The sequence below is a fragment of the Nicotiana tomentosiformis genome, chromosome 12 (assembly GCF_000390325.3).
Source record: "Nicotiana tomentosiformis chromosome 12, ASM39032v3, whole genome shotgun sequence".
Lineage (NCBI taxonomy): Eukaryota > Viridiplantae > Streptophyta > Magnoliopsida > Solanales > Solanaceae > Nicotiana > Nicotiana tomentosiformis.
In genome coordinates this window covers 100,215,410-100,229,564 of record NC_090823.1, presented here as the reverse complement: position 1 = coordinate 100,229,564, position 14,155 = coordinate 100,215,410, and the positions used below count along the sequence as shown (strand labels likewise).

The 14,155-nt window shown below is 40.7% G+C and overlaps 1 protein-coding gene across 1 annotated transcript; it reads left to right on the top strand.

Moving 5' to 3' along the window:
* The first annotated feature begins 206 nt into the window (after positions 1 to 206).
* LOC104115222 (E3 ubiquitin-protein ligase ATL23-like) lies at positions 207 to 617 on the top strand. The gene has a single exon (XM_009625806.4). The coding sequence runs from the start codon at positions 207 to 209 to the stop codon at positions 615 to 617; it is 411 nt and encodes a 136-aa protein (XP_009624101.1).
* Positions 618 to 14,155: the final 13,538 nt, after the last annotated feature.

Sequence of the window (14,155 nt, the reverse complement as noted above, 5' to 3'; positions counted from 1 at the left end):
TTGGATGGACCTAACACACCACCAAGTATTTAAACCACTCATCTTCTCTACTAACTTTTTTATCAATTATGGTGTGCGACTCTTTTGAGTACTCTTTATCTCTCTCTTCTTCTCTCCTCCATTGCCACTATTATCAGCAACCCCCTTAATGTTTTTGGGCTCTGAATTAATTCGGATTCGCGCTGCAAACATTCCTTAATTAAACAATGCTTTTTGCTGTTTTCCTTGCACTCTTTCTTCCTTGTGTTGGAATGAGCGTTGTTTTCGTGGTCTACATGTGTTTCCTTTGCTATGCCACAACAAATAATTCCTCTGCTCGAAACAATAATAATCAAGAATTACCAGATACAAAGCCTCCGAAAGAAAAGGGTCTATCTTCAGCACAATTGGATAAATTGCCAAAAGTTACAGGCCAAGAATTGGTGTTGGGAAATGATTGTGCTGTTTGTTTAGACGTAATTGAGAGTGAACAATTGGCTAGGTTGGTACCAGGTTGTAACCATGGGTTTCATCTTGAATGTGCAGATACTTGGCTTTCAAAACACCCTGTTTGTCCTGTTTGTAGAAGTAAGCTTGAGACTCAGTTATTTAATCCTCCTGAAAGCAATCCTTGCTGAAAGAAAAAAAACTGGATTTTGTTTCTTACCTATAAGGAGATTGATGGGTGGTTTTCATTCCTTCTTTTTAATTTTGGTTACAATTTTTAAGATTAAGAAACTAAGGTTTTTATGAGACGATCATGGTTCAAGCATTTTTCCTTTGTTTCTCCTTCCTTACCAATCTGAGATTAGTGATCTTGATGAGGACAAACCGGACATGGAGTTTAGATTGCAAGCTATCATTCCCTTTTTTCCTTTCCCTTAGGCCTCATGAATACAAGATCCACTAATTTAGATTCGCCTTTGGGTAGGACGAGGCTACCCTATAATAAGGGTGGTCTTGTCGGAAAATATTATGTTTTAGAGGTATACAACATATATTGAATGTGTTAGAATTTTTTTTTACTTCTTTCAACTTTAAACACCATAGAAAAATTTTCGATTTCGTCACTGGATAGGCTCGCTGAGAATGGTTTATACACTTGTCTTTACTTCCAAAACGAGTATTGTTTTTTTTAATATTATCATCCAAGCAGAGTGCCGGTATATTGATAATTAGAAACCTCAAAGAAAAAGTAGATCAAAGAAGGACAAACCTTACGTTAAGTAGAAATGAATTTCAATCTTCTTATCACATTCCAACTGGTAAATAACGTTCCATTTGCACAAGTAGGATTAAGAATTTTGTTTCAAATTAAAAAGACGTCTCATCACTAACAGAAAATGAAATATAGCTTGTAAATTGTTAGGGCCGTTGAATTCGTGAGATGTTCGCTAAGAGAGCTAGTATTAACAGGTTTATTAAACTGGTTAGTGCCAGTTGATTATTGCCCTTAATTAATTTTCTGGCCACATGCCCGACAGTACTATGTCTCGAGCTTTAGTGAAGCTTTGTGATCTGACGGGTACAATCAAATGATTAAGGCTTGAACGAAAAATATAAGAGAACAAAAGGAATTAAAGAAGATGGGAGAGTGTTTAACAACATTATATATCGCCTAGTTAGATATATTTGGCTTGAATTTAATTTTTTAATATTATTTTTTAACTTTTTTACAGTTTCAAATTAAAAGTGAATATGACTTATCCTTAACAACGAGAAAACCGACTAAAAGGTTATTCCACATCGATTCTTGTTATCAATTTACAAATTTCTGATCATTTACAAATTTCAATTGTTATAAGCGCAGAGTGGTATTGTCATAAATTTGAAAGTTAAAATTTATGTACATGATTGGTCCATATTTATACGTAACGTAACTTTAAAAAGGTAAAATAGAGGTAATTTCGACACGTGGTCGAGAGGGACGATGTGATAGACGTGAAACAATTGACTTGAATTGATTATTTGGAAGAGTTTGATTTGGTAGTTTCCTGAGGATGGATGCTTAGCCAGCAAATATCTAGTGTCTTATCTACCTCCATTGATTTGCCCCGGTCTTTGAACATCTTTGTTACCAACATCTGATAAATAGTTCCGGCATTCTTTAGTCCAAAAAGGCATGACCAATAGCAATATGTTTTTTGGTGGGTGATGAATATGATTTTTTCCTGATCTTCTTCTTCCACGAGGATTTGATTATAGTCTGAGTAAGCATCCAAGAAACTTAATAGCTCATGCCCGGCCGTTGCGTCGATGAGTTGGTCGATATGTGGCAACGAGAATGAATTCTCCGGGCATGCTTTGTTCAAATCTCTGAAATCCACGCACATCCCCATTTCCCATTATTCGTTTTGACCATCACTACGTTGGCGAACCACTTGGGGTACTTAGATTCCCTGATGGAACCATTTTCTAAACAGTTTTTCTACCTCCTCGCGCACTGCCTCATTAATTATGGAGTTGAATTTATGTCTAACATGTCTCACTAGGGGTGGAATGGGTCGACGTTTAATTTGTGCGTGGCTATTTTCTTTGGGATGCCCGGCATATCTGCATGGCTGAAAGCAAACAAATATGTGTTAATTGTTAAGAATTGACTGAATTTGCCTGGTTTCCGAAGCTTGCAGCCGATATAGACCTTCTTACTGTGGTCGTTGAGGTCCAATTGAATGGGGTCAAGGTCTTCTATGGTCGACTGAGTGGCTTCGACCGTGTCAGGGCCCTTGATGATTCTTTCTCATCTTGCTCCGACCTCGACCCTGTTGATTGCTATACCTCTTTTTCTTTGTCTTTTCTCTGTTGGGTGGCCATGTTGTTTAAGGCAATGCGGTAGCATTCTCGTGATGTGCACTGCTCTCCGCGTATGCTGAAAATCCCCCATGGAGTTGGGAATTTAATTACTTGGTATAAGCTGGAGGAGACGACTTTCATGGGATGTATCCATGGCTTTCCCACTATGGCGTTGTACGCAATGTCACGACCCAAAATCCACTAAAGATCGTGATGGCGCCTAACGCCACCGTCTGGAAAGCCAACAATGATTGATCAACTTAATTACTCATTTTATTACATTGAAATCATAATTTGCATTAAATAAATAGTATAAAAGTTGGTACTCATGCAAAACCCATGATTTTATTTATTAATTCCTGTAAGAAAATATAATTTTCAAGGTGAGATGTTAACAATTACATGAACTACAATAATGAACAACCAGTAGGAACCCCCAAAACTCTGTGTCACAAGTGCATGAGCATCTACTAAGGAGTATAATATTAATATAACAACCATATGGAATAAAAGTTAGACGGGAAAAATAAATAACTATGATGGAGACTCTATATGTTACGGATCGTAACAAGAAAATGCAGCTAACCGTAAAGTCCCTGCAAAAGCCGCACATCTGCACTTAGAGGACCACCGAAAACATATATATACATGCACAATAAGTGCAACAAGTGTAGCATGAGTACAAAAATCAATGCGTACCTAGTAAGTATCTAGCCTAACCCTAGAGAAGTAGTGCCGAGGGGTCGACATCGACACTTACTAGTGGTCCAGTAAGACAGATACAATAGAAGTAAACAGATGTGAGGCATAGTAAATAAACGTAATAAACAAGTATAAATATGTGGCACAATCCTCCTCTTAACAATAAACTCAAGCTCCCAATTAGTAGTTACCTCCTCAACTGGAGCATATGTATATAATGGACCTTACCAGATAGGTCGCCACAGTTCGAATCAGGAAGACTCACAGATACACTGGTTTTTTGTCGAATATTACGCACGATTCCATAACAGTATTTTATATAAATACCGAGGCGTACGGTCCGATCCCATCATAATATGTGCACTGCCGAGGGTCGAACAACACGAACCAGAGATACATATATTATATTGCCGAGGCGAATGGCCTGCTCCCATGAGAGTGTGATAAATGTTCATGTCGAGGCAAACGGCCCAATCCCATCATAATGTGCGCATTGTCGAGAGTCAAACGGCACGAACTATAGATGTATCTTATTATACTGCTGAGGCAAACGACCCGATCCCATTAGAATAAGAAGATTTAATTGGTCCTTGACCCCACTCGCGAATAAACGTGTGAGTTATAGATTTTAAGCAAAACCTTTCGAGGAAAATGCATAGCACGGGAGAAATTAGTAAGAGGAGTACCATTATTCCGCGACTAATCATGAAGCCCGTTACATCTCTACAATAGCAAGTATATCACTCTGCACAAGTCTAGTCTCAAGTTGTAACGTAAGATAAAGGAATTTAATAAGCAAGGGGCAGCTCAAATAGTACAGTTATAGCATGGCGGGAACCTAAGTCTACCCGAACATAACATAAATCTAGCTATGTACGGACTCTCGTCACCTCGTGCGTACGTAGCCCCCGCAACAAGTAGCGCATAACAAATACTTAACCTAGGGGTATTTTTTCCCTCACAGAGTTAGATTGGAGACTTACATCCCTCTAAAGTTCTATAATTGGCTCCAAAGCCTCTATAGCACCGCAAACTGATGCACGTCGATCCAAAACAAGTCAAACAATGTGTAGATCCATAAATATATACTATATTACCCATAATTAATCAATTTATGACAATTCTCAACTTTACTCGAAAAGTCAATAAAGTCAATTCTCGGGCCCACACGCCTGGATTTCGAATATTTTCGAAGATAAACCTTACCCTTAACATCACGAACTCAAATATATAACTTATTCCTAATTCTATTTCAAAACCTATGGTCAAAATAAAAAATTATCAAATTTCTAGGTTTCATCAAACATCCCACAATTACTACAATTTTTCATGTTTAAATCCATATAGAATCCATGAAATTAACTTACAACAAGTGAAAAATTACTTACCTTGTGTTGCATGATGAAAACCTCCTCAAATTAGCTCCCGAGATTCGGCCATCCAAGTGGAAAATGAGAGGAATGAGAGCTAAGTCTCGACTTTAAAGAACCCTTCTGCCTAGCCGAAATCTCGTATCTTCGAAGCCAAAAGGCGCTTCTACAGCTACAAATCCACTTCTACGGAAGGCACTGGAGGCTGCCCCCTTCGCACTTGCAGACAAGGTCCCTCTCCTGTGACATCGCAGGTGCGACAGTCCCCCTCGCTTATGTGCTTGATTCCGCTCCTGTGCTCAAGGACGCCGTATCTGCGCCATCGCAGATGCGAAAATGGTTTCGCACCTACGGCCACTGCCCACCTTGCCCAGAACTGCTTGTGCGACCTTCTTGGCCACCAGATATTGCATAAGGCTAAATTCTCACTCTAATTCAATTCGAATCAAACCCGAGGCCCACGGGACCCCATCCAAACACACCAACGCATACCAAAACATTACACGATCTTAGTTGAAGCCTCAAATCATGACAAACAACATCAAAACTATGGATCGACGATCAAAACCCTTCTTTAAACTTTCAGACCTTTAAACTTCGACGAACGTGTCCGAACCATTTTATACATTCTGGAATGACGCCAAACTTTGTGAGCAAGTCGCAAATCACGATACGAGCCTATTCCAAGGCTTAAACAGACATCGATAACATCAAAATCCACTTCAAACCAAACTTATGAATTCTAAACTTTCAAAAATGCCAACTTTATACAATAAGCGCCGAAATGCTTCCTGACCAAACGATACTCAACCCAAACATACACCCAAGTCCGAAATTACCATACGAACCTATTGGGACCTTCAAATCCCGATTCCGAGATCGTTTACTCAAAAGTCAAACCTTAGTCAATTCTTCCAACTTAAAGATTCCGAAATTAGAATTTTTTTCCCAAATCAACTCTGACCTTCCCGAAATTCAATTCCTACCACACGTACAAGTCATAATACCTGAAGTGAAGCTACTCAAGGCCTCAAACCGCCGGACGACATGCTAGAGCCTAAAACGATCGACCGAGTCGTTACATTCTCCACCACTTAAACATACGTTCATCCTCAAACGTGCTAAGAACTGCTTCGGAGTTGCCCCAAAAATCATTGTTCAACACCTTGTGCACCTACCCGTTCCACCACAACTCACTTGGGCACATTAGCTCGAGCCAGACTGAATTTCTCTACAAGACCTGATTCTAACATACGAACATCGTATCAGTCTCTACACACTGTACCAAAACATGATCATGCAACCATGTTGGCATCACACAATGCGTCGCGTAACTCATTTGCCCAATGCAACCTCCTCAAAGCACAACAGCTGAAATTTCACTGACCCGAAGCCCCTCATTTGTCCAATGCAACCTCCTCCAAGCACAACAACTTAAATTTCACTGACCCGAAGCCCGTAGTATACCTCATAACACATATAAACCATGTTCCAACTCTCGCGATACTACCACAATGGAAGAGATGTGTAGAAACTCATAACCACCTAACCAAATCAATAAATCATGGAGTCTCTCCTCCTTACAGGAACCATTACCTCATTCTAAACCGAATAACGATATTTGCTCTTTAATATACCCTTCATAACTCCGGTGGCACTGATCCCAGGTCCAATAAACTCGTCTCGCCCAATATAAGCTGCTCAGGCAATAAGCCGTCTCAAACGCTGCCAAAAAATCTCATATGATTCCATCAATGCATTGACAAGCCACAACTTGAATATGACAAATAAAGATGAATGCACTCTGGAAAAGAACTACCCAGCTCGCGTAATGAATAAAATGGCTGAACAAATGCTATGAACCCTCCTGAGAGAATGAGAACAAAATACACAGTAATAGATATAGGGAACCATACTCAATATCTCACTGTTGCGACGTGCAACCCGATTCACACATGATACTGTTGCAGTGTGCAACCCGATCCAAATAACATACCCGTGGTGGCGTGCCACCAGATCCACACTAACTAATAAATAAGGAAATACACATCAAGCCATAATGCTTATACCTACGAAATACCGAATATCGTCCACAAGCACGCCAAGTGCAAAAATATAACTCTCGGGAGACGGTTAGCGCAATACGCCACAAAACCCAAGAACAACTAATGTGTGATAAATGACCTGCATCTCGAGAGACATCCTGCTCATATGACACCACAAGCTACATGGGACCACAACACATGTGCAAATAATCAAGCTGTCTAAATCCGAAACTACACAATCAAAGGAATAGAGCACTTTCCAGGCATAAACTCTTACATTAACGATAGTACCATAATCTTCATGCTTGGTTTCAATCTTTAACAATTAAGTGACTAACATGTCACACTTATACAAATCTCCACGTGGGGTGCGCTCCCACGACCTTCCGCACCGGGTAGCAAAGTTTGAACCTCCATACCACCAACCGTACTAATCTACAAAGCAATTCAAGAACCCGCAAATCAATACATAATGCTCCTTCCACAGAACACCATTCTCACGCGACACTAGGATAATGTCAGCTTACTCTGAACATCTAAATTCTTTCCGGCTCATACGAGCTCGTGACATTCTTGTCATAACCGAACCGCAACCTTGATCCTCAACTTTCAATTTCCCATGTTGCTCACTGCACCTATCATGTTGCTACGCGAGAATACAAGAATTCATCATAACCCCTAAACTACTAGTAGAATAATCACTTCATTGGCTAGAAACCCTTCACTTAGCTCATATCAGAAGAACCAATGCAACACACAACTGAATTCCCAAATCGCAGAAAAATACAAACCTCAAGTCGTGATCTAAACCGCCATGACTCTTCCGGAATTCATTTACATTGCAAGTCTATTGAATCAAATACCTCCCAAATCAATCAAGTCGTGGTAGCTGTCGAGCCCGCACATACAACCACAAACCACATGTATAACTTCACACGCTGAAGGAACTGATCATTGCCACAAGCACGTTGATTTAAACAATTACCAACCGACCCAACTTCCTCCAATTTACTCTTGACCTGCCTTACGAATAATAATAGTTCCATTCAAAAATGTAGCAAAACTCGATCAACACTCATCCTGAGTGACCCAAATCACGATATTACATTATCTCAATACCCACTGCAAAAAATTGATCTTTCACCGCACAACGGACCCAAAATTCTTAGACACCGCGCTTACATCCTTGAACCCATTAGAACCACTATTGGGAGACTCTGACCTGGTCCCGAGTTTAATCAAACTCCAACACTCTGTTATCACATGAACACTCCCAAAGAAGCAACCGGATGAATTCATTTCCTTGTACATCACATCTACAATAAGCATAAACTCTGAGTCTTCCTAAAACCTGAACATGAACTGATGTTTTCTTTTTCTTAGTCATAATAACCCACAAATGCACCGATAAACAGAAACCGCACAAGCAGACAACTACACGATCTAATCGTAAACAGCTCCCTCACTTAGCTTTAAGCTGCCATCATATAGTGTAGAGCCCACAACGATTCCTCCTTCTCAATTACCATGATCTTGCACGCTAACACATCAAATTTCTCGAAGTCTTCCGAATTATCAACCACGATCGCATACTCGACCTTCTGTTGGGTAGCAGGTAGAACTCTTCGTAGAAATCTCATCAAAATCACGCAACCGTTAACATATTTACCGGAGATAACCCACCTGTGATATTTCATGCCGACATCTTCCAACGACGCTGCACCGGGTACAACTACTACGAGTTCAGTAAACCCTTCTGAGCTCATGCTCTTCCACCAGCTGTACAAGTCTGTTCCTTCCCCATTGACATTAACCGAAAGTCTAACAATACCTTCCAAACTTAAAGTCATGTTGCATTCGAAACGATAATCAAATCTTCACACCCCTATTCATTTCAAGCAAACTCCTTTCTGCCATATTCAATCTTCCTCCGTACAGTAACCACCATTCCAAATATAATCCGTGGACCTAGTCACTTTCCACCATGCCTCCCAAATCGGTCTAAACTTCCCCAAGGTAAGTGGCTATCCTACCACAGAATCCATATGCTATTCTGCCACTCCCACTTCGGTCAAACCATCTCCTTTAAACAACTTCTCGACCTCCGCTTTTTATACTTGACCTGCTAGTAATTCAACTACCGCGAGACAGATCCAGACATGTCCTTCCTCATACTTTGTTGCCCAAATGTTGCCTCAAATCAAATCCATACATATAGCACCGGAACTAATGAATTGCTACCAACTCTAAACCTTCTAGAAGATCCTCTTACTCAAGCCATCAACATTAGAAATACCAATTCGATTATGAACCGCTACACTCTACTATATCTGACAACCTTTCCTCAGACACCATATCACAACAACATACCCCGAAGGCAAAATCAAAGAAGGTCATAGCACCGGGGAACCCTAATGTGTTCGAACAAGGACGATGACACCACATCACATATGAGAATTCCACCACGCTCGAAAATATCAAGTCTCGTTACTCCATCAACCAAAGCCTGAACATATATAGCCAGATTGCCTTTCCTCCACTGAAAGTAAATGCTGAACCTCTAAATCATGCAATAAGAAATCCTTATTTCATGTCATTCACTACCTTGACATATAAACAAGCATCTTACCATTACATCAATACTGTGTGATAATGACGCATGAGCGTCATAGCAATCTGTGCATAGCCTCAAAACCATCGGAAATACAACTACTAAGCTAAAATAACAGAACATCCTTTCGCAAGGTGACGATAATAACCTACCCAAACATGCAAGGAAATACATCCTGCACCACGTCTCTAGTACCACTACAACTTTTCGATGCCCAATTGATAACAAGTGTTTCACGTCGCATAAGATTGATTAGGAAGGAAATAAATTCACGAGCCTCAAAGGAATCAAATCGCACGAAGAGGAATCAAGAAGGAAAGTGCTCCTCATAACCCTGTAGCCTCTCGAAAATAAGTACAAACGTCTCCGTACCAATATTCAAGACTATACTAGTCTTGCTCGTGACTCGGGAGATCTAAGTGAACCTAACGCTCTGACACCAAGCTATCACAACCCAAAATCCACTAAAGGTCGTGATGGTGCCTAACATCGCCGTCAGGCAAGCCAACGGTGATTGATCAACTCAATTACTCATTTTATTACATTGAAATCATAATTTTCATTAATTAAAGAGTATAAAAGCTGGTACTTGTGCAAAACCGATGATTTTATTTTCGAATTCATGTAAGAAAATATAATTTTCAAGGTGAAATGTTAACAATTACATGAACTACAATAATGAACAACCTGTAGGAACCCCCAAAACCGGTGTCACAAGTGCATAAGCATCCACTAAGGAGTATATAATAATACAACAACCATCTGGAATACAAGTTAGACAGGGAAAATAAATAACTATATCGGAGACTCTGTATGCTACGGATCGTAACAAGGAAATGCAGCTAACCGTAAATTCCCCGCAAAAGTCGCGCCTCTGCACCCAAAGGATCACCGGAAACATAAATATACATGCACAATAAGTGCAACAAGTGTAGCATGAGTACGTAAATCAATGCGTACCTAGTAAGTATCTAACCTAACCCTAGAGAAGTAGTGACGAGGGGTCGACATCGACACTTACTAGTGGTCCAGTAAGATAGATACAGTAGAAGTAAACATATGTGAGGCAGAGTAAATAAACGAAATAAACAAGTATAAATATGTGGTGCAATCATCCTCTCAACAATAAACTTAAGCTCTCAATTAGTAGTTATCTCCTCAATCGGAGCATATGTATATAATGTACCTTACCAGATAGGTCGCTACAGTTCGAATCAGGAAGACTCACAGATACACTGGTTTTTTGTTGAATATTACGCATGATTCCATAAGAGTATTTTATAGAAATGTCGAAGCGTACGGCCCGATCCCATCATAATATGTGCATTGCCGAGCGTCGAACGATACGAACCATAGATACATCTATTATATTACCGAGGCGAATGGCCTGCTCCCATGAGGGTGATACATAATCTTGCTGAGGCAAACAGCCTACTCCCATCATACTATGTGTAATGCCGAGGGTTGAATGACACGAACCATAGATGTATCTATTATACTACCGAGGCGAATGATCCGATCCCATTAGAATAAGAAACTTTAACTGGTCCTTGACCCCATTCACGAATAAACTTGTGAGTTATAAATTTAAAGGAAAACCTTTTAGGAAAACGCATAGCACGAGAGAAATTCGTAAAAGGAGTACAATTATTCCGCTGCTAATCATGAAACCCGTCAAATCTCTACAATAGCAAGTCTATCACTCTACGCAAATCTAGTCTCAATTTGTAATGTAAGATAAAGGAATTTAATATGCAATGGGCAGATCAAATAGTACAGTTATAGGGCGGGAACCTAAGTCTATCCGGACACAACATGAATCTAGCTACGAATGGACTATCGTCACCTCGTGCGTATATAGCCCCCACAACAAATAGCACATAATAAATACTTAACCTAGGGGTAGTTTCCCCCACACAGAGTTAGACGGGAGACTTACCTCTCTTCGAAGTTCCATAACCGACTCCAAAGCCTCTATAGCACCTCAAACCGATGCCCGTCATTCCAAAACTAGTCAAACTATATGCAAATCCATAAATATATACTCTATTACCTATAAGTAATCAATTTATAATAATTCCCAACTCCGCTCGAAAAGTCAATAAAGTCAACCCCCAGGCACATGCGCCCGAATTCAAATATTTTTGAAGATAAACCTGACCCACAACATCACGAACTCAAATATATAACTTATTACTAATTCCATTTCCAAAACCATGGTCAAAATCCAAAATTACCATATTTCTAGGTTCAAAAATCCCACAATTACTACAATTATTTATGTTTAAATCCATATAGAATCCATGAAATGAACTTACAACAAGTGGGAAATTACTTACTTTGTGTTGCATGATGAAAACTTCCTCAAAATAGCTCCCCAAATTAGGCCATCCAAGTGGAAAATGGGAGAAATGAGAGCTAAGTCTCTATTTTAAAGAACCATTCTGCCCAGCCAAAATATCGCATCTGCGAAGCCAAAAACCGCTTCTGCGGAAAAACTCCGCTTCTGTGAAAAGCAATGGAGGCAGCCCCCTTCGCACCTGCCGACAAGGTCTCGTTCTTGCAACATCACAGGTGCGGCAGTCACCCTCGCTTCTGCGCTCGATTCCGCTCCTGCGCTCAAGGATGCCGCAGTTAAGACATCGTAGATGCGAAAATGGTCTTGCACCTGCGGCCACTGCCTAGCTCGCCTAGAACCGCTTCTGCAACCTCCTTGGCCACTTCTGCAGCTCCGCACCTGCGGCCAAAAACATCGCAGGTGCGGTTACACTATATGTGCTGCCACCAAAAATTGCATAAGGCCAAATTCTCACTTTGATTCAATCTGAATCAAATCCGAGGCCTCTGAGACCCCATCCAAACACACAAACGCATCCTGAAACATGACACGAACTTATTCAAAGCCTCAAATAATGGAAAACAATATCAAAACTACGGATCGGCGATCAAAACCCTTATTTAAACTTTCAAACCTTTAAACTTCGATGAACGTGTTCGAACCACATCAAAACATTCCGGAATGATGCCAAACTTTGCACGCAAGTCACAACTCATGATACGAACCTATTCCAAGGCTCGGAACCCCAAACAGACATAGATAACATCAAAATCCACTTCAAAACAAACTTATGAAATTCTAAACTTTCAAAAATGGTAACTTTCTACAATAAACACCGAAATGCTTCCGGACCACCCGATACTCAACTCGAACATACGTCCAAGTCCAAAATTACCATACGAACCTGTTGGGACCTTTAAATCCTAATTCCGTGGTCATTTACTCAAAAGTCAAACCTTAGTCTATTCTTCCAAATTAAAGCTTCCGAAATTAGAATTGTCTTTCCAAATCAACTCTGAACTTTCCAAAATTCAATTCCGACCATACGTACAAGTTATAATACCTGAAGTGAAGCTAATCAAGTCCTCAAACTGCCAGACAATTTGCTAGAGTCCAAAACGATCGATCGGGTCATTACACGCAGTATCCTGGTCCATGATGTGGAATATTGTCTCTAGAGTTATGCTGTCGGCCAAAACGGGGAGTGTAATTTCCCCGGATGTCTGCTCAACTACATTGTTAAAATCAGTTAGTGTGATGCAGTGCGACACTATCTTATCTATGAGTCTCATTTGGGTAGGTACTCTAGGAAGGATAATGCATGCGCCGCTCCCATAATTTACCATAATGCGTTTAACATCGGTATCTAAAATTTGTAAAGTAATAAGGAGGGCATCATTATGAGGAAAAGTCAAATCGTTGGCATTCGACTTGTCGAAGATGACACTTTCTTCGAGTTCGTCGTTCCATTCGCGGGTGATAGATCGCTTAAATTTGTGGGTAGTGGTGAACTTCACGCTATTGATAGAGGCATCATCGCCGCCGCCGATAATCATGCTGATTGGTGTGAGCCGGTGAAGGCGGCTTTGGCGGTCCTTGGTGTTCGCGTCCTCTAGCGAAATTGTCTCTTCCCCTGTTACTTAGCAACTCTTTGGGTATTTTTGTCGCAACATGTTTACGACTTCTTGCCTGAGGGTCATGCAATCCTCGATTTTGTGCCCTCGTTCCTAGTGAAAATTACAGAGAGTGTCGGACTTTTTGGTGTCGGGTCCGATCTCATATTCAGCGGCCATTTCACTTTCGGTCTACGCTACTCGAGGGCATAGACTATGTCTGTAGGTGACACACAAAAATTGTGAGTAGATAATAAGGGAGTCATACCTCTTTTATTCCAATAAATTTCCGTCCTTGGTCTGAATTGGCCTTCTTCGTGGCCGGGGGGGGGGGGGGGGGAGGCACATAGGCCGTCCTGATATACGGTTGATGTCGTTCCCTGTTAGGTCGCAAAATTGGATGATCTCTTCTGGCGCTGTCTCTTCGATCCTTTCTAAATCCATCTTATATTAAGATTAGTCGGTGAGTTGGCCCATTGAGGCCGTCCTCATCTACAAGGACCTCGGTACAATAAGCATTGTAGATTTTGTCCCAAGTGGTTAGGGAATATTTTATTAGTCGACTCAATAGTTTTCTAGTTACTCTCGAACCATCTCTACTCAGCCCGTTATGAAAGGCTGCGACCGTCATCCCTTCAGATACGTTTGGTAGAGTCACCCTTACTCGGTTGAACCGGGCGAGGAACTCCCTTAGACCCTCTCCC

Excerpts from the sequence above, each read along its gene's own strand:
- LOC104115222 (XM_009625806.4), top strand. The coding sequence starts at position 207 with ATGCTTTTTGCTGTTTTCCTTGCACTCTTTCTTCCTTGTGTTGGAATG.